Here is a 26328-nt window from a genome sequence, read left to right as displayed (position 1 = left end):
GGTGTACTTTCCGTTATCAGCTCCTTCTTCCCTATGCCGCCCCAACACAGGATCGAATGTACGTATCCAACTACGTTCTGCCTTCATGTCGTCCCGGTGAAACAACAGGGGGTAGGGGCCATACCACCGTACCTCCCCTTGGAGCCGCCGGTGCCTTTTCTACCTCATGGTCCAATCACGATGATGACGATGAAAGAATGAAACACACAAACACAATGGTACATCCATGCCTTAACCAGGGTTCGAAGTTGGGACCTCTGGCTTCACAGCACTTAAGACTCAGCTGGACCTTTGGCATGCGAATGGGCGAATTTTTTTCAAATTTTCATCTCCATTTCAAAAACCTCTTGGATATTTCAAAATGTGAAAAATTACATATGCTTAGAATTCCTTCTAGAGCATTGACGTGAATTTTCGTGTAGTTTTCTTTCACTATTGTCTAGATATTATCAATAGTTTCGTGATTACATAAGTCTATTAAACTATTGATAATATCTATACAACAGTGAAAGAAAACTACACAAAAATTCACGTCAATGCTCTAGAAGGAATTCTAAGCGTGTGTAACTTTTTATATTTTGAAATATGCAAGAGGTTTCTCAAATGGAGAGGAAATTTTGAACAAATTTGCCCATTTAAATGCCAAAGGTCCAGCCGAGCTTTAACGGTGCCAACTCCAGCATGGAGTCTGCTGTTAATTAGCTATCTTATGTTACATAAAGTGTAAAGTGCAATCCTACTACTGATAAGGAATATGTTTTTCTGTGTGAGCGTACAGTTCAAAAGGCAAGAATGTGGTTACTTTCACATGTGTGGATGGTTTTGACGTTCTGAGGTTGGCAACTCTGGAAAGTTGCCATCGACTTGCAACCACTTGGCGCCCATACACTGGAATAAGGAAAAGGCAGGTATAGCACTCAGAAATCCATGTAAAAAAGATACAGAGGCCTCTAATGCCCTCTTGAAGTGACACAAGCCGAGTATACCACCGCGCGGAAAGACAGGGGTTTTCATCTCATGCCTAGGCACACAACAACAAAATATGCTCGGAGACAAATTTCACTTATGATTACATTATCTAACTATTACTCTCTGCAAAGTAAGATTAATAATTATCTGTGTAAGTCCAAAAATATGTGGTGGTTGCGCAACTTTGCTACCTTAGCAGCAGCTGCAGCTGATATTTGGATTATGATTAAGTTGAAGGTAGGCTCATGGAGATACTTATGCTTACTCTGCGTTAGCATAAATGGACGTACCAATGGTGTAAGTCATAGGTGTGCATTTGTTGATTTCGAGAATTGCTTGGTTGCAAAAATGCACCTGTGAATCAATGTAAATAATAACCCATATGTAATCACTAGGGTGTGGATTAATAGGCACTAAATACCTCTCAAATAGGCAGGCAAATAAGGCAACAAAAATGAGAGTAGGCACTTAAAAAGGCACTATAAAATGAGAAAGGCACAAAAATAGGCATGAACATGAACTTATTTCAATGTTGTTCTTCCAGTGTACAGTTAATACTGTACAGTGATCAGAATGCTACATTTTAAAAGTAGCTTCGCTACAGCTACAACTACATTTACCAAAACGCAGCTCGCTACGCTACTCCTACTCGCTACTTTGCTACTTTTTGCGCTACTTCTGCATAAAGAAATAAAACAACCATATGAGTATTAAAGATCCCCTACTACTGGTAAATAGATTATGTTATTTATTATCATGATTCCAGTCATTCGATAATTTTGATAGCTGTGTTACTTCAGTTATATATTTTTACTATAGTTTTTGAGAATACCATACCTATGCAAGTGGCTTATCAATTCAAATTTGATATATGAATATTGCAATTAGGGTGTTACCCAAATTAATGATTACAACTATACACAAATAAAATTTTGAAGGATTACGTATTTATGTTCACATCAATATATTTTTCTTGAGAACAAATATTTAATTTTTTATAGACTGATATGAAGACAGCATTTTGTATGAAAAGTACCTGGAGCCCTTTGACAAAAGGGCCCCAGGTTCGATACCCAGCGGAGGCACATAGTGGTTCAGATCCAGTCTCGATCAGCTTATCTATGCATAAAATGGACTCATAACAAAAACTAAGAAAGACGCCAAGTTGGGAGGATGGGATCCTCCTGCTCCTCCATTCCCCACACTGCTCATCATTCATAGTTTTTCCTCGTCTCACAATTAGCCGAAAATGGCAGAAAACGACTAAAGATAAGAGAATAAATAAATAAACCATTCATCCTCATTGTCATGATTGAGAGAAGTGGAAGAATAGATGAGGAGGTAAACAGACGATGACAAATGGGTGGTGGACTATTTCAAAGCGTTCGAAGATTAATATGGAACAGGGATGTACCTATGAAATGCAAGAAGGTAATATATAACACATACTATGTGTCAATAATTACGTATGGAGCAGAGACTTGGACAATAACATAGAGAGACAATAAAAAGATTGAGGCAATGGAGATTAAATTTTTAAGTCTTTTGAGGAAGACTAGAACGGATAGAATAAGGAATGAGGAGATCCGACAGACAGTGGGTGTAGTGAAGCTTCAGGACAGAATAGATCAGGCACAGATGAGATGGTTCGGACACATGAAGAGGATGGGTGAAGAAAGACTGCCAGTAAGAGCTTACAATGCACAAGGAGTGGGAATAAGGCCAAAGTGGAGACCAAGATGTCAATGGAAAGAGCAGATAGTGGAGAGTGTTAGGAGAAGAGGACAAGATTGGAACACCGCGGAAAGAGAGGAGTGGTGATAGACCAGGAAATAATGGAGAAGCTTGACTTCTATGCCGACCCAGCCAGAGGCAGGAAATGGCGAAGGATGATGATGATGTCAGGATTAGCAAAAGTTACAGAAAAGTGACGCAAAAGTAGGAGAAATACATAAATTTGAAAACTATGTATGTATATTAACTAAAGAAAATTGTCATTTCTGCAGAAAAGTCAATAACTCGTACATACTTTTTTGAAATATGATAAAATTATTGAGGAAACTGTCGTGTAAACCTGAGTGTTCTAAACATATTGTAATTTTAAAATTTGTGAACAAATACTATCGCAAAAATAATTGTAATTCCAGAAACTCTTTCATTCTTGTAACAATAATTTCTTGCTGGTGAGATCCTATATACTGACAATGATCAATGCTGTTAACGTACTGAGCCATTCACTGCTGGCACTATTCCCTTGTCAGTGCAGTGGAAAATCCATCGCTCATTTTTGCACTGCAAGTTGTGTCTTACACAGCAATTAATGACATTTTGGTGTGTCTTACACCATGAATATATCCACAGGATTTGTTCCGAGGGTGACGCAAACGAGACACTTTTTTCCAGTGGTGCAGCAAACGAGGCATGTTTCTCCCCAAAATAGCGATGCAGCTAAAAAAACGTAGCTGTTAGTTATCTGGATATCTGAATTATTCAGATACTAATTAAATAAATTGCGCAGATATCTATAATCTACAATCTAGATAATCTGTATCTCCATGTAATAGACTGTCTTTATGAACCTCCTGTAAAATTAAGGGTTATTGTCGATTTTTTCTGACGCTGTTGCCACATTCAAAATTCACCTCAAAATACTGAGAAAAAATGTAGCTGTAGCGAAAATTTCGCTACAACTACAGGAATTTTGTAGCTTCGCTACCGCTACAACTACAATTTTCAAAATGTAGCGTCGCTACAGCTACAGCTACAAATTTTGTAGCTAGCTACAGTAGTGACGCTACAAGTAGCTCGCTACTTCTGACCACTGATACTGTATTAGCATTACAGTTTATACGTACAGTGCACTAACTATTAATTTTAATACTATTTTTAACGAAATTCACCTTTGCTTTGTTGGAAACGTCAGTGAAAGTAATTCTGACAAAAATAATGTGTGGTAACAATTGTGCAAATTTGAACAAATGCCCCAATTGCATGCACAATTGTTCACAAGTAATGAAAAATCAATGTGCACTTTTTTAACCAAAAAAATATTTTAATTAATGTTCCAATTAAAATTTCTCTGAAGAAATGAACGTACGTTACCTATTGTGCTAACCTAACCTAACCACCTTAGGGGTTATATTTTGGATAATTCCTTCTTAGTGAGTGTTTACATCATACGAAGGAGACACACCTAAAATTTGAGGTTTCTAGGTTCAGGGGTGTCAGTGAGGACACACTTTTTTATATATTAAGATTACATTGTATGAAGTGGTGGTTAATTTGGAACAAAACATTATTTTCTCAAATTTACATTTTTATTAATTTTCCTATCACAATTTATTTTATCATTGCTACATGGGGCAGATAATTCCTAAGAATTACTGGCGCATTTTTGTTGCCCATACTACAGGCATGTAGCCAAATGTAGGAGAACCCTTGTTCTGTTGGTGAATGTGAAACCAAATGAAGATCTACACGTAAGTAAAATGCTCAACTTCAACATTGGCTATCTGTTATATGTGGATCTAGGGGGAATGCACTAACCACCTAGACCAGACTTTTGTGACATATACTATGCTAATTATGGCTAACAGGTTCTGTGCAGATTGGTGGTTGAGCACAGTGAGTAATCAATTCACATTCTATTCACTGTAGGGTCCAAGCCCCTTTATCAGTTTCACTTAAGCATTCTCATTGATATGATTAGCCAAGAGAAACAGAAAAGTGACATAAAAATGATAAATGTACAAATTCATATATTCTGTGGGTTTTTCCCTGGAAAAAGGGAACTTTACCAACACAAAATTATTGTTCCTTTATTTTTCATTTTAAAGTGCACATGTAATATTATAATGTTAGGTTTATTGTGACAATAGGGTAAATTGAGTAAATTGTGAAATTGAACAACTCACATGCACTCCTATCTGAAGCTGGTGTATTCCTTGTGCAATATCCTATCCTGTGGAGAACAACTCAGTTTATGCTTATAGTACTATATAGCTTATTTAAGTGCCAGGCTAAAATTCACCTCTTCCAAGCGTTATTTCTCGATCCACCACTGTAATCTGTTGATAGGTTGTATATTCTTATTCTGCACCTCAAGACTGATGTATGAAACTTGTTCTAGACTCATGATCTTGGCACCGATGGTCCCAGTTCAAGTCCTGGTATGGAAATGTATGTCTCTTTGTTAGTGTCCTTTCATCAGTGTCATATAATCAATCATCTTTCAGCCTCCTTGGCACAATTACCCAAAAGTAAAAGAAAAGCAAAAATAAATAACAAAAACACAAAAAGACCACATTTCAGCATTAAATTTTTTCTAACATTCAGACATTCATGTGAATTTTTAAACAAAAATTATTTTACACATACAAGAGAGACAAGGTTCTATTTTTGGAATATTAGAGCTTTTTTTTTTCAAATATTCAAATTTGTTTTATTTTTCTAGAAGAAATGATGGTTATTGCTCACTTTTTGGGTACATCACTCTGCAGAATTTACATAATATTTACAAAATTAACAAAGTAGGATACATATTTCATCAAAATGTACAGAACATACTCATAGGGAGGGTTCACACTGTACTTTGCATTGAATTTTTCTTTAAAATATATAGTTACCTAACTCCAGTAATTCTTTTTCTCATCCTTTGTGAAGAATGGGTAGTGCATCAACATATTCTGCAGAATCTAATCTTTACAGTGCCATTTGTTACATATAACCAAATTGTTTCTGGCTGCTATACACAACTCCCATGCTAATCATACGATGAAAATACATGCAAATGTGTGGACTCAGACCCAGCTGTGATGTTTAAGTTTTTGAAATTTTGTTGTAAGCCCTCTTTGTGCACATATAGGCTAATCAGGACTGGACCTAGAGTTTAAAGTGGGATATGTGCCTCCACTGGGTATCAAAACCCAGAACCCCTTGATTACCAGGAGGTGGCATTACCACCTTGGGGAGACCCCCATCTATGATGTTGCAAATATGACCCATTGTGTTTGGAATTGCATGTGCTTGAGAAAAAAATTGGTATGTATTTTTTTTTTCTTCTGGCTAATGTCAGTTAATCTAGAGAGTTAGTTCATGATAGCTTGCAAAATATAATTTGGTTCATTGGATCTTGTAAGCTCATGTTGATGCATATTATGATGTCTAGTGTTTAGTCTTAGAAGTTTATGAACTTGACTTCAGAATTTATTAGGCATCTAGGCATATGTGAAAACCCACGATGTCAAAGAAGGTGATGGTTGACAACTTGAGAAAATTGTCTCTTTATTCTAGTTCAGTCTGTATGCCTTTGCCTTCTGTGAAGCAAATTAGCTTCAAATTTGCCAGGAAGACTGCACATGCAATGCTTTTCACTCCAAGAATATTGGAAAGCATCTGCATGTTAAGAAGATTCAACTATATTATTCTCACAAAATATTGCTATCTAAGCCAAGGGTCAAGTCAACTGTGCAGCAGGTTTTCGCATATGTAGATCCAAACATGCGTGCAGAATATAGTTCCACTGAGACGGGTTCTATTCTGACACAACTGCATGCTTGCAAGAAAACAGTTATTTAATTTGTAAAATACAGACAAAATAGTACATCCATTAGCATGTATGTGTACTTGATCGGTTGCAATCACTGTGCAGATGAACTAGGATCTGCAGATTCGCCAACTGGAGTTTGTATTACACTGAAGAATCGCTGAAGATCAAGAGCGAGTCGAGCAAGACTGAATACGTTGCAGAGCTCGTGGAATCCGTGATACCAATGTTGCACATCCCACTATTTTAACCCTATGGTTATTGTGATGTGATTGATTAATAGTGGTGCTATACAGCGGTGAGAATGGCTGAATCGAGGTCTCGTGTTCAGCGTGCATTTTTACCCGAGTGTTATTTTTTGCTTCATCTGAAGGGAATAGCTCTTCAAATCAAGCAAGTTGTTTCAAATGCATAATCCCCCTTACGACAACATGATCAAAGTAAAACAGGGAGTGAGGTGATTTGCCAGCAATGTGTGCACGAACTGTATCACAGGTGCTGAATGATTTGCGGTTTAAGTTTAGGAAGAGGACGATTATTTGTTGTTTGACAACAAAAGAATCTCTGCGGTATTAAAAGATATCGCCATGATAAGAAACATGTTTATTATTTGGACATGACGTGCTTTAACTCGTAGGGGGTGGGGGGCGTACATTGAATCAAACATTGAAGGACACCACCATACAAAACCACCACCAGGGCTGAAGAAACCAATGAGAAAAGAAGAGGGGAAGGGGGTGGCTTATTGTTCACCCACTGGCGGCAATGAAGTCTTTGTTGAAGGCACATATTTACTGTTCCGTGCAAAGAAAGGGTGATTATCAGCAAGAAATGGACAGACCAAGATTTGAATCCTGGTTTAGTGAAGTGATTCATAAATTGAAACCAGAGTAATAGCAGCAGACAATGCACCTGATTGTCACCAATAACAAATCATGCTTTTTTTGCTGGTATAACTTGAAGTGCGTGTATTTTACAGTAACGGATGTATTGCGAATGAAGCAACCAAGTTTTTCATAAATGTATTTCTTTCTAAACCAAAAACAATAATTTGTCATTAAATTCAAGAGGGGCCTATCGTTGTTTACTTTTATCTTTGTTTATTTTTCTTTTTGCGTGCTCGAAATATACACACACATGCTCTCATGTTTAGAAGTTATTTTGCATTTATATTAAGTAATGACACATTTATTAAATAATCTATGTGCAGAAAGCACATCTAAAATTTTATGTTTCAGGAGACAAAAAGAAGCAAAAATACATTCTGCTTGATATGCATGCGGGTTTTGATGTGTTGTGCGGTTGGCAATACTGTGGATTTTCTCAGTGTCTACGATGTAAGCAGCTTGGCGGTTGAGGCAAAACTGAGATTCTGAGCTCAGTTCTCGCGCAGATTGATACATAAAACCTGCTGCAAACTTAGCTTGACGCTTGGCTTAGCTTAATTTCTAAGTCATAAGAAGTAAATTATTTTACATGACAACCACATGTAGAAAAAGAGCATATATTTGAAAAGTATCTCCAATAATAATGAAAACATAAAGGAAAGTGTAACTTGAGCAACAATAGATAAATATGAGAAAGAATAACTTTCCATGAAGTCAACAAAAGATATAATTCTAATAGAATATGTGTGAGTGTGTAACTGCAAGTTGCAAGAATCCAGTTCATGTATTTGTGATGCATTCATTATGGGCAATTCATTTCTCTCAGTTTCTAGTTTCATAAAGATATGATAATCGTTGCCATATGTTTAATTGCTTCTAACTTAGAAATTAAAATAGATTGAAAAGCAAAATTCGCATGAGATTAATATTGTTACATCTTCTTAAAAGGAATAATATACTAAATACACCCACATGTCGAAAAGTTACTAAGTTATATCTGTTAAGCAGGGGATTTTTCTCCCTCCCTGGTAAGTTTTCTACCACTACCGATTTTGATTTTCACACATCCCTAGATGCCTATTATCAAATTACGAAGTCAAATTCATTGACCTACTCAGTGCATTTTCCACCCTAATCAGTGTATGTGTACTTTGTTGCTTGTTTTGGGTTTAGAGATGTGCATACTGCTTACACACTGTATGCAATATATCAAGAAAGAAGAAAACCTATTTCCATGAACAAGTTGGAACAAGTGGGTATAAATGTTGTGTACATTATTTACGAGAAAAAGAATATGTTGACCAAACTTTCCTTCTTAAAATTCATAAAATTTGGGTATGTAATTGTAGTATTGTGTTTATCAGTGGCAAAGTATGGATTTTAACAAGGCAACCAATAACACCTGTTTCGGAGATGAAAGTTTGTACACTTTTTAGTATTTCCTTAAATGTCACGGTTTCTGACAATATTGTTATTAGTGGTAGTAGCAGTAGAAACAGTAGTAGTCATAGTCATAATACCGGGATCAATATTACTACTAGTAGTAGTTTTATTATTAATAGTACTAGTAGTTAGCATTTGAGGTGGGAATTTGGGCATGTTTGCTTGAGCAATGGGGATATGTGCAACAGTGTTTGTATGATTAAACATGGTGATAATGAAACAGGTAAGGGAATTTTTGTATAAGTTTTCCTAGCTATGGGTGGCATTTCCCTTTAACCCCCCATTTTAGCACTGTAGCAGTAGTAATCCAAGAAAATGGCAACATTAAAATTTTATTGAAGTGTGAGGATATTTAATTAGGACTTTGCTTCCTTTGATGACATTACTTCTCTGTATTAAATTATTTTTAAAGTACATATGCCTCAGGATACATTGTTAAACAAGAAACAATAATTCATGCCACCATCAATAATTCTCAAAGCTGCATTAGTGGAATAGAAACATGTCCATAGATTTTGTTCCACTTAACAAAATCTCTTTAACTCTTAAAGATGTTGGATGTGTCGATTATATCCATGTTGTCTCGAATATTACTCATCAGTCCTACAGCCCAGGGTGGGCCTTGACCTCCACAAGAAATCTTCGCCAATGGTACCAATCCATAGATGCTCCTCTCCAATTTCTTACTCCAGCTGTATGGGCATTCCTTCCTACATTGTCCTCCCATCTAGTCTTCGGTCTTTCTATTCCTCTCTTTCCTCCTGGGTTACCATCAAGTACTTTCCTTGGAATCTCATCTTCTGCCATCCTCCTAACATGCCCTTCCCATTTTAGCCTTAATATTTTTATATATTTTACAATATCTATGTCTTTATAAAGGCTATACAATTCTACATTATGCCCTGCTCTCCACCACTCATCCTGTATAGGGCCAAATATCCTATGCAAGACTTTCCTCTCAAAGATATTCAGCATGTTTTCATCCTCTTTTTACATAGTCCATGTCTGTGCAGCAACTTATTAATGTTATTTTCATACTACGAGTAAGATGATGAGATCTGAAATGCTCCTTTAGTCCAAAATAGGATTTATTTGCTGCTAGTTTGCATTTTCTGATTTCAGAGGTGGTGTCATTCATATTTGTTACCAAAGATCCCAAATAGATGAAGCTGTTCACTATTTCAAACTTATAATTTCCTACCTCCAATAATTCCATTCTGTATGGGATTTCAGTTAACAAATATATTTAGTTTTGGATTCATTTATTCTTAAATCCATACTTTGTGCTGCCTGTCTCCAAGTTTATAAAGGCTTCCATTAAAGATATTTTACTTCTACTTATAATATCTAGGAAATCTGCATGTCCCAAAAATTGCACAGATTTTGTAAAAGCCGTACTTGTTGTCTGTATTTCTGATTTTGTAATGACTTCTCCAGTTCTACATTAAACAAAGGACAAGCTAATGCATCACCTTACCTTACACCATGACTAGTATAGAGAATGTCCAAAATATCTGATTGTTCTCTAACTCAGCACAAAACCTTAGCTAAAGACACTTGGGCGAGCCTTATTAACTCTCTGGGGATATTGAATTCAACCATAGCTTCAAAGAGTTCCTCTCTGTTAATGCTATCATATGCTGCTCTAAAGTCAATGAGCAAATGATATGTGGGAACATTGAATTCCAGCATTTGTATCAGGCAATAGTCTTTCATATAAAATATTAGAGAAACTTCTATTCACTACTTAACAAATTAACACCCCTGTAAGTTTTGCACTCAAGCAAATCTCACTTTTTCTTCATTCCATACCATGACTAACAGCTCATGTACCTTTCTTATCATGTCATCTCAAGCATTTTTCCACATGTCTGCTAGTACCTTATCTAGCCCAGGTGCTTTTTGATTCCTAAGTTTCTTTACAGCTTTTTTAACCTCATTTATGGTTGGTGATTCCACATCTTCCAGGTTAGTGTCTATAGGGGGTATTGTGATATCTCTTCCAACAGCAAACCATCAACTGCTTCCCCAGTATATTTTTGTTCTTCTAGTAATTCAAAAAATAGCCCACCCACCTATTCAGAATTCTTGGCTGTTCATTTATTAATGATCCATCTTTATCTTTACATGCATTCAGTTTAGGTTTGAAATTCTTTCGTTCAGAATTCATTTTGGTGTATTTTTTGCTGTATTTGGTGAATGTTTTAATATCCTGCTTATTTTATAAATTCTCCACTTTGTTTTAAATATCAAAAGGATTATTTCATAAGTTTTGGCAACTATTTTCCTTCTCTTGAAAAGCAGCAACACTGGAAATCTAGTGAATATTTTTGAAAGCATGTGATACATATACCACATTAAAATCAGAGTAATTGTTACATACAATGTACAAAGTTTACCCACTTGGATGTTTGTAAATTCTGATGTAATATTTAAAATACTGTTACCACAGAAGTACCTGTGTGCTCGGTTGATACCTTCCAGTGCCTATCTTCATGTGAGCACTGTTCAATTACAGCCACCGACTAACATGTTCACTACAATAACAAATTGTCAGTTGATACTCTTCCATTTATGAATGTATCTACTCACCTTTCCACCTTGCAGAACACAAACACCAAACTGCCTTTTGTAGCACTGCATGACACTCTGTACACTTCTACCATGGAGAGTTGCAGTGTTTTCACAGGGATGCTCTTTACTGATGTCCATCTTCTAATGATGCTAGCAAAACTCTAGCAAAATGTTTTCCTAGTTGCAGAGGAACCCTACTGCTGGTGGCAATCAAAATACATATCACAGGCTTTTCAAAATAATTTTCCATTATTCTAGGCTCATAACGTTGCATTATATAATTTTTTATTCACTTTTGATTATTGTGAGGAGTCACAGGTAAATTTGTGATAGGAAAATTTACATCCTTCTTCTTCTCACTTGATTGAAATGAGATTTTAAAATTTCACTTCCCATATGAGCCTAATTACATAAAATAATATAAATAACTATTAACATTAAACTTTGAACTATGATTATCCTGATGTAGAGTTCGCCAATATATATATTATGTTGTTACACACAATTAGCAATTGGACAGATTTTGTGTGAAACTTTCTTATATTAACTAGTTTGCCTATTTCTTTCTTTGTAGATTGGATCTCCAAAGAAAGTTAACATCTCCAGTTCTGGGTAGTCATGTAGGACGAAGTAGGAAGATTCGAGGACATCGACGACAACTTTCTGATCCAAAAATTCACCCTCCATTTTCTCCCATAAAAGAGGATGGTGATTTGGAGAATGAATATGAAAGGGTAATGTAGAAAAATTATACATCTCTTTTAAAATACCTGTTGAAAATACTTCTTTCGTGAATACTTTGCTTCCAAGAAAGATTATAATTCCCAAGATCACAAAATACTTAATGGATTAAACTATTCCAATGCAATTAACGTAATCTTTAGCTGTGGGATAGGAAAAAAATAACTGATTAACCCATTAACTGTGGAGGAGTTATGTATAGATTCTCCGGAGTGTCTATATATATTCAAAATTAATGGTTCTTGTATTCTGGCAAGTCATTTTTATAGACACCACTTTCTTGTGCTTTATCCATTGTTGATGCCTTGTCAGTTCCTGAAAAATATTTTTTTGCAACATGTAATTAAAGCTGCAGTGGTTTAGTAAGTAGGGTGTCTGACTGCCACATGGGAGACCCAGGTTTGTTTACTGGAGTGGGTGTTCAAAGGTTGGAATTTTACCAGCCTTGTCCCTGCATAAATCAGCTCTGGGGCTCAACCAGCCTCAAATAAATGGGTACCTGGTGGCAACCCTGGAGGCTGGATCATGTTGCTGATCACACCACCTTCAAATTGCCCGAGATCAAGAATATGTTGTGGGGCCCTACCCCCAAATCTCCCAAATGTGCATTTATGGTATGGTACTCTATGCATACGGTACTTTACGTTTAACCTTACCTAATATGGAATGTTTATTTGTGGCAGACTCTATATATTGATTGTTTTCCTTAGATTCATTTTGCGGAAAGTCTTTTTATAGTTATTTTTTTACATTATTTATGATGAAGCAAATTTGCAATTGCACGTGTACAGGGTCTTTCTAAAGTTCGTTTCCAATGTGTAGGAAATTATTTTACAAGTGAAAATGAACACAGAAGTTCATGTGACGAAATGCAGAAAACGGCACCCATTCGGATTTATTCAAGTGGGAAAAAGTGCAAAAATTATGTTTACGAGGAAATAGTGGCACAACGGCCAACCATATGACCACAGCAAAGGGCGTTCCACAAAGAAATGTGGCATGTTCTATTCAAAAAAGTACATGGCAGATGTGTGAAGTTGATGTGCAAGGGATTCCCCAAAGGAAGCGAATGGGTCTGTTGAAGTCATGCGGGTAGGGAAGGGTTTAGCAAGATGTGTTATCCACAGAAAGTGATATGTGGAGACTGACAACCAAGAAGAAAGCGAATATCTATAGTGGACATCACCATTATCTAGAAAAACAAAGATGGTGGTCCATATGCGTCGACATGTTCACTGTGTGCAGAGTGGAGGTGCCGAAAGAACAACATCACAGACGATTTTCAAACTGTCTGCCATTAACTTCCACACAGAGATGACAATGCCGAATCAACGTCTGTCTAGTGCGAGCAAACAACCCCGCGGTGTCTGCTATCATCACTGCGGCGACATTAATGCGTGCAACGAGATCCTCGGCTGACAAGACAGGTTTATTTATTTATTTATTTATTTATTTATTTATTTGAAAAGTCCTCAATACAGAAAAATCCATTTTACATCAGGATATCAACCGGAAAAGAAATAAACAAAATAATAAGATGGACACATACACACACATATACATATATAACAAGAATAATAACAACTAGATCAAGAATAATATTATTTATACTTCAGCTGCTTTATGCACGCCGTTCTGTAAGTCTGCTTTGATAAATGGAAGCCCGGAGCGTCTTTTAATGAGTTGTAAATGGTTTGTAGCCTGTAGAGAAGTGATCTTTGTTCTAAGGATAGCCTTGAAGATTTAATGTAAAAGAAGTTGTTGCATTTACTGTTGGGACGTGGGATTCTGATATTAAGAAGTGGCAAGAGTTCGCTGGTGAAAAGTTGTCCATTAATGATTCTGAAGAGTAGTGTTAAATCTGAGAGTTGACGGCGAAGAGGAAGGTCATGAATTTGTAGAGTGGATAGAATTTCTTGTTTGGAGAAGTTTGCAAGGGCTGGGCATCTGTGTTTGACTATTCTGACGAAGAAACTTACTACTTTGTTTGTTTTCTTTAAATTGCTTTCACATGCCATTGACCAAATACAGGAGCCATATTCAAGAATAGGAACAACACACATTGTAAAGTAGGTTTTGAGGGCAGAAACGTGAGTTATGTCTGTAAATCTGTAAATTAGTCCAAGTGTTTTCATCGCTTTCGAAGTTATGTAGTCTATGTGATGGTTGAAAGTCAGTTTGCTATCAAAAATGACACCAAGATCCTTGTGCTGTCGTACGAACGGAATAACCTGGTTGCATAACTTGTAGGATACGAGGCATTTCATCTCTCCCCATAGAAAGAAGTCCAGGGGAGTGATGTCCGGCGATCTTGCTGGCCACGGCACAGGCCCACCCCTACCAATACACCAATTGTGGAACAAGCCATTGAAAAAGTGACACACATTTTGGTTGAAATGCGGTGGTGCACCATCATGTTGGAACCATAGTCCTTGCCTCAGTGCCAAGGGCATGTCCTCCAACAGTTCAGGCAAAACATCACAAAGAAATGCATGATATATGCCACCACACAGGCGAACAGGGAAAATGTATGGCCCAATCAAATGGTCATGCACTATCCCACACCACACATTAACTGCAAACCTGTGCTGATGGTGTGCCACGAGATTTGCATGTGGATTTGCAAAATCCCAAACGTGACGTGACTGTTTTTACTATTGAACATGCCCGTTTTGGTGAACATAGCTTCATCGGTCCACAACACCCTGTTCGCTAAATTTGGGATAGTTTCCATCTTATGCAAAAAACATTTGCAAAACACCACACGTGGGCCAAAGTCCTGAGGTGAAAGCAGTGCCGGATCTACAAATCTTGCCACCCCCTCCCACAAAATATTACCAAAGACCCCCCCCCCACAAACCTACCTACCTTCGCACGCACACACACACACACACAGTAAAACCTTGTTAATTCGGACCAATGGGGGGAAAAGTTGACTGGGTTAACGAAAGTCCAAATTAACTGAAATAACCCAAAAGAACAGTAGAAAGTGCATGAAAGCTCCGTTTATAGCAACAAACACGTTTATTATGGTGTATTTAAAGGGTATAGGCCTAAATACACTATACAGTACAGTATCTATGGGAAACAGAATTTCATCAGTGGTTGACTGCCTTTTCTTTGGGAAGTTTTATTGTTTACTTCTAGCCACATTTAAATTCTTGCATTCTGTTTTTTTGTTTTTTTTTGTCTTTTTTGCCTTTTGCCTGTCCCAGATTAAGCGAAGTCCGGCTTATCATGGTCTGGATTAATGAGGTTTTACTGTATATTATAATGTATATGTGTGTATGTAATTCTTGAACTCATATTGACAAAGTCACATACAAGGGCCTACAAGGTGATTCAAAAGTCCATTAACACCCCCTATAAAAAGTAAAGGAGTTAGCCTGGGTAAAATTGGTCATGATAGAAACAGGTTAAGCTTAGGGGGAACCACATTGGTGTGGAAAAAGCATAAAAATCTGGAGTTTGCCCCCTCTTCTCCCACTATTTTGGGGAGAAGCCGCGAACTTTAGTATTCTTTTCAAAGAATGGATATTTCTCAAGAGAATTAAACATGTTTCATGTTCTTGGGTGCCATACAAGTTGAATAATAAGCCAAAATGTGATTTTTTCTCTTTTTCTTTTTACGAAAAATAGGTAATTTGCATTTTTGGAGGAAAATTGTTATAACTCGGGCACTATGGGAGCAATCTACTTCAGATAAGTTTTGTTTTGCAGGTAAAACATCAGAGCATGCAACCGTGTACAATTCAGAATGCCGGACCTAGGAAGGAGCTTGGGGGCACGACCCCCGAATTTCAATGGAAAAAACCATAAAATCTGGAGTTTGCCCCCTCTTCTCCCACAAATCTTAGTATTCTCTTCAAAGAATGGACGTTTCCAAAGAGATTGAAACATGTTTCATGTTCCTGGGTGCAATACAAGTTGAATAATGAGCCAAAATATGAAAACCTTGTTCGGAAATCTGGCATGTATATGTTGCAGAGAGGGGGGAGGTTGGTCATCGATATGGATTTCACAGGTTTGCTCCAGACCTGTGCCAGAGTTTCCACCCAAACATAAGAGTATGAAGGTCCAAAAAGCACATTCATTTTGTAATCAGCACCATGATACCATATGGTATCTTCGGGCAAGTATGACCTTACTCTGATGATACCATATGGTACCGTCGGGTGAGTAAAGGTTAAGCCTCTAAATATTACGTGTAAAATGCATTGAATTATCATTTTTTCTTGTCTGTATGGGAGTAGTAAGTGGACTTGTCAACAGATGGAGGGGATAACAGCAGGTGGCACCGTCCGATAGTTGTCGGACGTCGTAGTAAGGCATTTTGTTGGGCCAACTGAAGGAACATGGAAACAAATAGATTCCATTGATACATACGATTTTTGTCGAATATCGCCACCCAACAAAGTATCTCACTACAACATGCGACAGAAATTGCATGGACTGCAACAACCAACAAAAATCGAAAGCATAAACAAGAAGAGCTTTAGACTGCAAATATGCTGCTGGAATTTTATTACTCTTCTGGCTCACATCACCTTATTTAATGTAGCAGTGCTTACGAAGGTTTTCTTTCATCATCCTGATGTATTACTGGTTTCGCACAAGTTAACATACGTTTACAATAACATTCCACTTTTATTAGATATCAAGAAGAATCCAACCAAATGGGATATATATTGAATACTATCACGAAAAAGTGAAACAAATCTGCATTGGTGAATGTTATAAACATTGTCAAGTGCATGCTCCCAACCTCAAATTTACTGCAACACTAGTATTGCAATGAAATTAACGCCACTCTCTGTCCTGTCTGTTTAAACTCATGAGAGATGGTCATTAATTTCTCACTCAGTGAAGTAAAAGTAACACCATATAGTGAAAAATAAAAAATAAGAAAATACACCAATTTTAAAAAAAAAATAACAAAATATCAAGGTCCCTACCGATTAGGCATAAATAAAACAAGAATATCAGTTCTAAATTATTGCAGTAGTAACAGTGAGTCCTAACCTAATTTTCGGCATAATCACCACCGTTGTTCTGGCATTTGTCGTAGCATGGCACTAAATTTTGTATGCCTATGGTATATATGTGTGACAACAAAGGCTGGAACTATCTCTACCGCAGTGTAGCTGTCAAATCCTGGTCCTGCCAAAAACCTCTTCAGTTAAACAAAATGATGAAAGTCTCTACATTCAAGCCCAGGGCTGTACAGGGAGTGGTCCAAGATCTCTCACGTGAAGTGATGCATTCGATTGGCCTTCCGTGAATTGTCTGCACCATCGTCTGACCATACTATCACTCACGACGTCTTCATAGTAGCTGTAGGGAAGGGGTTAATCTGAAGTGAAATGTTTTATACCATATGTACAAATATAAAAAAAAAATCAACAATAAATTAAACAAAATAGTATGTGAAGGCCAAACAAGTATTATTTTCTAAAACATTTTATTGGTGTGCTTTTTAGCATAGGATGCTCCAAAGCATATCTTTTTACTTATTGTATAACCCATGTACAATACATATAAATCCTATCTGCAGTAGGTTACCCTTGATAGTAGACTAATTGTTGCGTTATAGAGGAGTCTGAAAGATCCAGGTATTTTTTAAATGAATGTTCCTATAGAAGTAAACAATTGAATTGGTACTTAAAATATCATCAATCACATCCTTGTGATGTGAGTATTGTTATTGTTTCACAGTAATCAATTTGTAGATGAAAAGCACATGAAGAATTTTGAAATGTTTCTCTTTTGACACAAAGGTATAGAAGCAGGGTGGCGACAGACCTGGAAATCCGGGAAAAGTCAAGGAATTTTGTCTTGAGTTTATATATATATTTATATATAAATAAATATAAATAAAAATGTTGTTATGGAAATCTGCACGGGAATAGGAAATGTTGTTGCTAAGTTTTGGCCTCAACTTTTAGGCCCCTTTTATGCACAACACAACCACAGTGCCAGAAACCAGTGATGGCAGGAAGAGAGAGAGAGAGAGAGAGAGAGAGAGAGAGAGAGAGAGAAATTTCCGAAGGGGCAGAAAAATGTGTTAAGCCTCTAAATATTATGTGGAAAATGCATTGAATTATCATTTTGGGAGTAGTAAGGGGACAGAACTGTCAACAGATAGAGGGGATGGGAGCGGGTGGTGTCGTTCAATAGTTGTCTGATGTCGTAGTAAGTCATTATGTTGGACAAAATGAAGGAACATGGAAACAAATAGGTTCCATTGATACATACGATTTTTGCCGAATATCGCCACCTGATAAAGTATCTCACTACAACATGCGACAGAAATTGCATGCATGGCACTCATATGAAATTGATTTTTTTGGATGTCTTCGGACTGCAACATCCAACAAAAATTGCATGCATCAAGAAGAAGAGCTTCAGACTGCAAATATGCTGCTGGAATTTTATTACTCTTCTGACTCAATTCACCTTATTTAATGTAGCAGTGCTTACAAAGGTTTTCTTTCATCATCCTGACGTATTACTGGTTTCGCACAAGTTAACATACGTTTACAATGAAATTCCACTATTCTTAGATATCCAGAAGAATCCAACAAAACGGGATATATATTGAACACTATCGCCAAAAAGTGAAACATAAATCTGCAATTGTGAACGTTATAAAAATTGGCAAGTGCGTGTTCCCAACCTCAAATTTACTGCAACACTAGTATTGCAATGAAATTAATGCCACTCTCTGTCCTGTCTGTTAAAACTCGTGAGAGGTGGTCATTAATCTCTCACTGAGTGAAGTTAATGTCCAATATTATGAAATAAAATACTAATAATAAGTACTTAAATATTTTAATATCATATTTACTCGAACCATTCAATCATAAAAGCAAATCACTTCCTTGAAGAATTGACTTTTCTCTGCCAGCTTTGCTAAATTTTCATTTTCCATCTACTGATTTATACGAGAGGTGGCCAGAAAGTAATTTCCAATTAGTAGGGAACTTGATTTATTGCAAACGCAAAAACCGTGAAAAATGGTAATTGCTGCGAAGTCGTGTTTATGAATGTACAGTGATGTCTCGACATATTTTTCGCCAATTCGAAATATCGAAATAATGCGAATTTGGCATAAAATGCGAATTGTTGATGTTTTTAGCGATTTTTAAAAAAATGTCCTAAAACAACGAAAAATTCCATAAAATCCAATATTCTTGTCTTTTCTAGGCCATGTTTGGTTATAGAACATGCACGTTTTCCAACATTTTATTCAAGAGTAAACTATAATTGAATTACCAAAGTAAGTGTGCAACATTGGCATTTGTCGAGCGAGAAATAATGGAGGTCAGTCATTAGGATGTCTGACTACCATGCGAGAGACCCGGGGTCGATCCCCTGTGGGGGAGAACCGGGATATTTTAAAATTGCTCCGGTGCCCACCCTGCATCATATCAAGAGGGTACCTGGAAGAAACTTTGGGGCATAAAGGTAGCCAGGAGCATGGTGCTGATCACATCACCCCACCTTCAGCTGTGATCAAGAAATTGTGGGGCCCTAACTCCACACCCCTATATACCTTCATGGCAAAGTGCAGGGGAGCTTTTACTTTTATTTCCTCAAAAATCTGTTCTAACATCAAACTGTCACTAAAATACATAGACCATGTGACCTACAATTTAAAATTTTAGTTTAAAAGCACAATGGAGTATTAAGTTTCGGTATATTTGGTAGAAAAATATTCTAAAACAAAAACGCTAGTTTTGGGAAACATAACACTAACAAGTAAAAAAAAGATAATGCCAATTTTTGTGCCATAATATATCGGTATCTGTCACGTGAGATGGATTGATTTAATTGTTTGGGGTTCGTCGCCACTTATGGTCATTATGCACCCTTCAGTATATAAGGGGAAAATTCCATTATCTAAAAACCCATACCTTAAAATTAAAAAGGGGGTATGGAAAATAACTTTCCCAAAATAACTTTCAAGATATCAAACTTTCACAAAGAGGCGTAGGCCATGTGACTTACAATTTGAAACAGTAGTTCAAAAACACCATGAAGGTATATTTTCAGATATTTGCCAGAAAATGCGCTAAAATGAAAATGTGAATTTTGGGAAAAATAACACCGAATAGTAAAAAAATAAAAAAATACACCAATTTGAAAAAAAAAATCAAGGTACCTACCGATTAGTCATAAATAAAACAAGAAACAAAAAACAGTTCTAATTTATTGTAACACCATTAAGCCTTGTTTCCATGATTATGAAAAACTAAATATGCTGACCAAGTCAGTAATTTATTTTATTAAAAACATAAACTAAACGTAACGTTTCAACAAAACTTTTGTACTTGATACAGAGTCTGATGAAGACCTTGCTAGAAGGTTGAAACGTTACGTTTAGTTTATGTTTTTAATAAAATAAATTACTACCTTGGTCAGCATATTTAGTTTTTCTAATTTATTGCATTTGTAACAGTGAGTCGTAACCTAATTTTCAGCATAATCACCACCGTTGTTCTGGCATTTGTCATAGCATGGCCCTAAATTTTTTATGCCCATGGCATATGTGTCTGACCTCAAATACTGGAACTATCTCTACCGCAGTGTAGCTGTCAAATCCTTGCCCTGCCAGAAACCTCTTCAGTTAAACAAAGAGATGAAAATCTGTACATGCCAGGCCAGGGCTGTACAGGGAGTGGTCCAAGATCTCTCACCTGAAGTGATGCAAAGGGCCCACGTGTACTCAGCTGTATGAGCTTGTGCACATTCAATTCAATTCAATTCAAAATACCTACATAATCTTTTCATCAGCAATAATGGTATAACTACATGTCCTCATTTTCACAGTACTTCACTTATATATACTGTACTGAAGCAGAAATCCCATTGATAATGCAAGGAAATACAACACTTTCTTTTGTACAATTCAATTGTTTCACTTATATGCAAGAGTTAAGTTTTTTGCTTTACAGAAAAGAGACAAGTAGCTTTATGCATCGAAAAATGAGTCCACACTCATGGTTCTTGCAAGCAGATGGTTCCAAACCTCAGTGGAAATATCAACACCGAGAATATATAAGGAGACTGATAAATTACAAAATGTATTTCTTAATCATTCACTCTTCACTCTTATCTCATTTAGTCCTAACTTTAAAAACAATTAAGTATTTTATTTTAATATATATATATATATATATATATATATATATATATATATATATATATATATATATATATATATAATATTAAGTTACGTTTTGCGAGTATCGAGGTAACTCCTGCGACGTTTCGGGATGCAACTGCTCCCTTCCTCAGGCTGCTCACATTTAGGTTATGCATAAATCATAACCACGTCAAACTCTCCACAGGTTCAGGATATAGGATTGGTAAAAGGTGTGTGGTTAAAAAAAATAAAAATCTAAAACTCATGACAGGTGGACGTCAAACTACTATGCCGTATCCCAATTCGAAACTGATCCTTGGAATGTTAAAACTTTAATACTATGAATAGCCACGGTCCGCGTGTGCTGCAATACTCTAATGTTTCCTCGTAGAGCGCGAGATTGGGTGTTTCCCCTCCCTTTCCCCTCTATTTCCCCTCCATTTTTTTCCCTCCTCCTCCATTCCCATTCATGTCAAGTCCAGTGTGAATTCCTCTTCCATTTGAGCTTTGCGTGTTTCTTCCGGGGTTACGTTAAATCCTATTTTTAAGTATTCCTTCCCATGCCATTTCTTGAACATCTTCCCCCACATCTCATCGATATTCCCGTCATCCCTGTTTAATTTATTCTCTCTTCCCTTACATATGTACGACCCTTCATATACATTCCTTCTTATAGGTTTTACCTCTTCTCTAAGCACTTTCCGTTTGGCGATTACATGGCCTTCGTCAACAACAACGTTGACAACAAATGATTTCAAGATTGTAGATTCGAATCCAATAAAAAGAGTAAAACGAGAAATTAAGAAAGGCATAGAAACCAGTATAACAATAGCAAGAGCGGAAAAGAAAAAGTTAAATGAGGGGTGTAAAAAGGGGGAAATCCCAACCGCTTTCGGAATTTCAAAAACTCATTAAGAAAGGATTCCCCTTCAACCTATCATTCCTATGTATAGCTACAGCGCCTTGAATAACGTAGTGTGGAAAATGGCACAGTTCTGCGCACTCTGGTTGGTTCCACTCAAAAATGATCTGCTAGAGGTGCTGGTGTTGAACCCGGTGCTTGGTATTCGTCTGCTTATAATGGAAGTAAATGGAGTTTTTGCTGCAATGTCTGATTCTTTTACATAAAGCATTTTTATGAATGTGATAATTGCTATGATATTTGGTACAGTGGTCGCGAAGATATTAACGAACATTCTAGACAGTCGACCACTTCCTGTTATTGTCATACTTTCGTTAATAATATGGGAGAAAAATTACGCGTGGAATGCTCTTGGCAACTAAATTTTTGTCTATGAATTAGGTTCATTATTATTATCACCATCATCATTTGTTTTAAAGATATACACACTGAAGCATTTGTATTTTGGATATTTACTGTCTCTTTTCTTCCGCTTTAAACTAATCGCGGCGATGATGATAATGATGATTCCATGAAACGACAAAGGGAACCCCACAAAACGTTCTTAGTGCCATCGACATGAGTGTAAGGAAACTTTCAAACCAATGGGACAAGCGACACGGGATGTTCACACTGTCACACTAGTGACACACACTTCCAGACTGTAAAATAGCATTCATTGCACATGAGGGTCCAAACAGCAAACGACACGTTCATATGGCGTATTCGCGTGCTACTTCTTACTTCGGTCGGAAAGCTCCTTAAAGGAAGGGTGCTGAGACCGAAGCGACGCGCTACAGGGGGAGTTCCCAACTAAGTGACAAGAGACATGGTGCCTTCGGTCTATTGGCAAGTGTTCGCTGCTAACTGTGCGAACAACAGATAGGCGACACGAAAAACCGCACATTACAACAACAGATCTAGGCGACACGATAAGTCACACGTGTCGCTTTGTCGCTTGTGCGTCGCTCAAACTGGGCCATTTCCTCAATAGCTTGCAACATGTTGCCGTGGTTTGTTGTTCGCGCATGTGCGATGCAATGCGTGTCTTGCTTTAGGGAGATTGCGCACCAAAGCGACAAGGGTCACGCGACACTTATCGCTTGAGGATTTCACCAACCGAACACTGGCCTGTGCTTCCCATCATGATGCTACGATGTGAAATGTTGCTCTTGATTGGCTCGTTTCCAAGCAACATGTGTCGCTTCGGTGTGAAAGTTGCCTTGGACCGAAGGACCCTTGTCGCTTTGGTGTGAAATCCTCGTATCGTTTGTCGCGTGTCGCTTTGGTGTAAAATCTCCTTGAGGAAACGGTGCAGTCAGAGCTTGTGTCCCTACGGTTTGAAAGGCTGCATTGATTACGGACTGCTCGCTTCCAAGCGACACTTGTGGTTTGTCGCCTCGGTATGAAATATCTCTCAGGATACTATTTATATTCTAATAACATAGAAAAATAAAACAATCACAATCCAACACCTGACGTCCGGAATCACTTTGCAATGTTTCTTCTTGTGTTACGCATGCTATTTATTTATTAATTTTATTTTACTTTTCTTTCCAAATTAATGTCATTTCGTGACTGCAAATCACTCCACAAATATAACTGTTTCCAACAATTCACGTACCGCCTTTCAAGACAAACAAATCTACATAATATATTCCAAAAAGTAACAAAGCTGCATTACTTTCATAAGAAAATTAGCACCAACATTGATCGCACTGCCATCTGTGTTTCTCATCCATCTGGGGAACCAGTTTCTTGGGTCGTTTTCCACACTACGTTATTCAAGGCGCTGTAGTATAGCCACCCAGGTTATGGGCTTGCCAAAATCCTAGTTAAAAGAATTAAAAGAGTGGGGGAAAAACAGAATTTAGTATTAAGAACTCCATGCACGCCAAAGAAGAGATCGAAAAACTTGAAGTTAATAACTGCGATCGCATTATGAACTTTGATGTCGTAAATTGATACCCCAGCTTACCTAGAGAAAAAGCAGCTGACACATTACAAAGATGGTTAATGAGTAAAGGAATAGATGTCGTCAAGGCATGGGAGTATATTAGATGGTTTAATCTGTGTACAGGGTTTAACTATTTTTGGGGAAATGGGAGGATATACATTCAAAAAGAAGGGCTAGCAATGGGGAACCCAGTCTCAGGAATTATCTCGAGTATATTTATGCACTTTATTAAGAAGGCAGCACTTAGCCTCATAAACAGGGGAATTAAGTTCTACGGCAGATACATAGGCGATATCCTTGTTATTGGGGAGGAGGAGGAGGTATAGAAACTATTTGAAACCCTAGGGGAATAAGAGGAAAGGATAAAATTTACTAAAGAAGAGATGGATGACCATAAGATTAGTTTCTTAGACCTTACAATTCAACTAGAGGGAAAGAAAATTTACACAGGAGTTCATCATAAGGCATTATCAGGAGATCTATATATTAACAAAGAATCGGCCCACGCTAACAGGACAAAGAAAAACGTATTCCAAAACTTCTTCCTGCGGGCTCACAGATTATGTAATAACCAAGCTGATTTGCGTAAAGAAATCGAATGGATAATGAGAATCGGAAAGAGGAATGGATACAGAGAAGAGGAGTTAAGGAGGAATTTAAGTAAAGCGAAGGTCACATATGGGAAAGAATTGGAAAGGAATAAACCAAAGAAAGACAGAAAGGAATAAACTGAAGAAAGACTGAAAGGAAAGAGAAGAAGAAGTTAGAGATGAAGAGGGGAAATTTAAATATATAGGCATTCCATACTTTCCCGGAATATCGTAGAAAATCGAAAGACTTGTAAGAGGATATGGCGTAAGGTGTGGGATGCGAGTTCCAAAAACTTTAGATAAGCATTTCACGGGGTATAACAAAGATAGAAAAGAGGAAGAAATAAACGAGGGAGGGATGAAGGGTGTGTACGGAATAGTTTGCCAATGCGGCAAGGAATATGTGGGCCGAACAGGAAGAAGTATGAATGTTCGGTGGGGGGAGCACGACAGCGATATAAGGGAGGGGGATCCCAAGATGGGGCGGGGCTCTCCTAACATATCCTTGACGAAGGCCATGTAATCGCTAAACGGAAAGTGCAGAGAAAGTAAATTAACATTGGCAAATGCTTGCAGGATATTATGCCAGAAAATATACTATGAATACAATCTGTAGGGTTTGAGTATAAATAACATATTGTGGTGTGCGTATTACTCACAGCTAAATAATGAAGAACTTTAAAAAAGATCTCAGATCAATTACTTACGTGTGTGAGTATGATTTGTTGACCAAAACAACGTTTCAGAGGTCAAGACTGCCTCCTTCTTCAGGTTAATGCGTATTCTTAGGCACCAAACATGGTGTCACGTTAAGAAAGTGTTAGTTGAAGATACAGGTTAAAGGTTATGGTAAAAAACACTTACTGAATAACCCGCATTGTAGTTATAAAAACCGTCATTCTGTCCACACACAAATCTAAAACCGCGCATATTACAATCTAAAACCTCATAAAAGAAAAGTCCGAAGCAGCTGTTAGAAGCCACCTGGCCAGTGCTTGGGAGAAGCGAATGTGCAGCGTATGCTCAACACGGAGAAGGAAGCAAACTTCCCCTCCTTGGTTTTCCCCTCATGAAACCTGTGCATCACCAGTCCAAGGTGAACTCGATTTCCACCTCAGTGGCCTTCCTGACCTCAGACGTAACATGGAAACCCAACTTGGCATCATTATTCACAGCTTTATCCCATTTTTTGAAAAATGCAATCCATCCATCTTCCATTTCCCGTCGTCTCTATTAAGTTTATTCCAATTATCCGTGCATATATAGGCTGTTTCATAAACATTCCTATCCAATTTGTTGTTCACTTTTCTGATAACTTCCCTTGTTGCGATCTTATGCCCGCTAACTAATATGTGTTCTGAAAGTCCAGTTTGGGGTATCCCCTCCTTTATATCCTTGTCGTGTTCACCCCACCTGATGCGCATGCTCCTTCCCGTCTGTCCCACGTATTCCTTCCCACATTCACATCCAATCCTATAAACTCCCTTTTGCCCTTCCGGGTTATCTTGCCGATCCCTCCCCCCACCCTTTTTATATCCTGTGAAATGCTTTTCAATGCTCCGAGGGGCTTTCA

The 26328-nt window shown here is 37.4% G+C and overlaps 1 protein-coding gene across 1 annotated transcript in view; it reads left to right on the top strand.

Annotated features, from left to right (window-relative positions):
- LOC145984124 (uncharacterized) overlaps window positions 1-26328 on the top strand; it is a 928179-nt gene that overhangs the window by 685045 nt on the left and 216806 nt on the right. The window contains exon 21 of the mRNA XM_083117559.1: window positions 11993-12152. Coding sequence (XP_082973685.1) covers window positions 11993-12152 — 160 coding nt within the window. The remainder of the gene's footprint in view (window positions 1-11992; window positions 12153-26328) is intronic.

The sequence above is a fragment of the Lepisma saccharinum genome, chromosome 2, assembly GCF_977018435.1.
Source record: "Lepisma saccharinum chromosome 2, izLepSacc3.1, whole genome shotgun sequence".
Classification (NCBI taxonomy): domain Eukaryota; kingdom Metazoa; phylum Arthropoda; class Insecta; order Zygentoma; family Lepismatidae; genus Lepisma; species Lepisma saccharinum.
The sequence above is the reverse complement of the archived record's forward strand: the minus strand, read 5'-3'. Positions and strand labels throughout refer to the sequence as shown.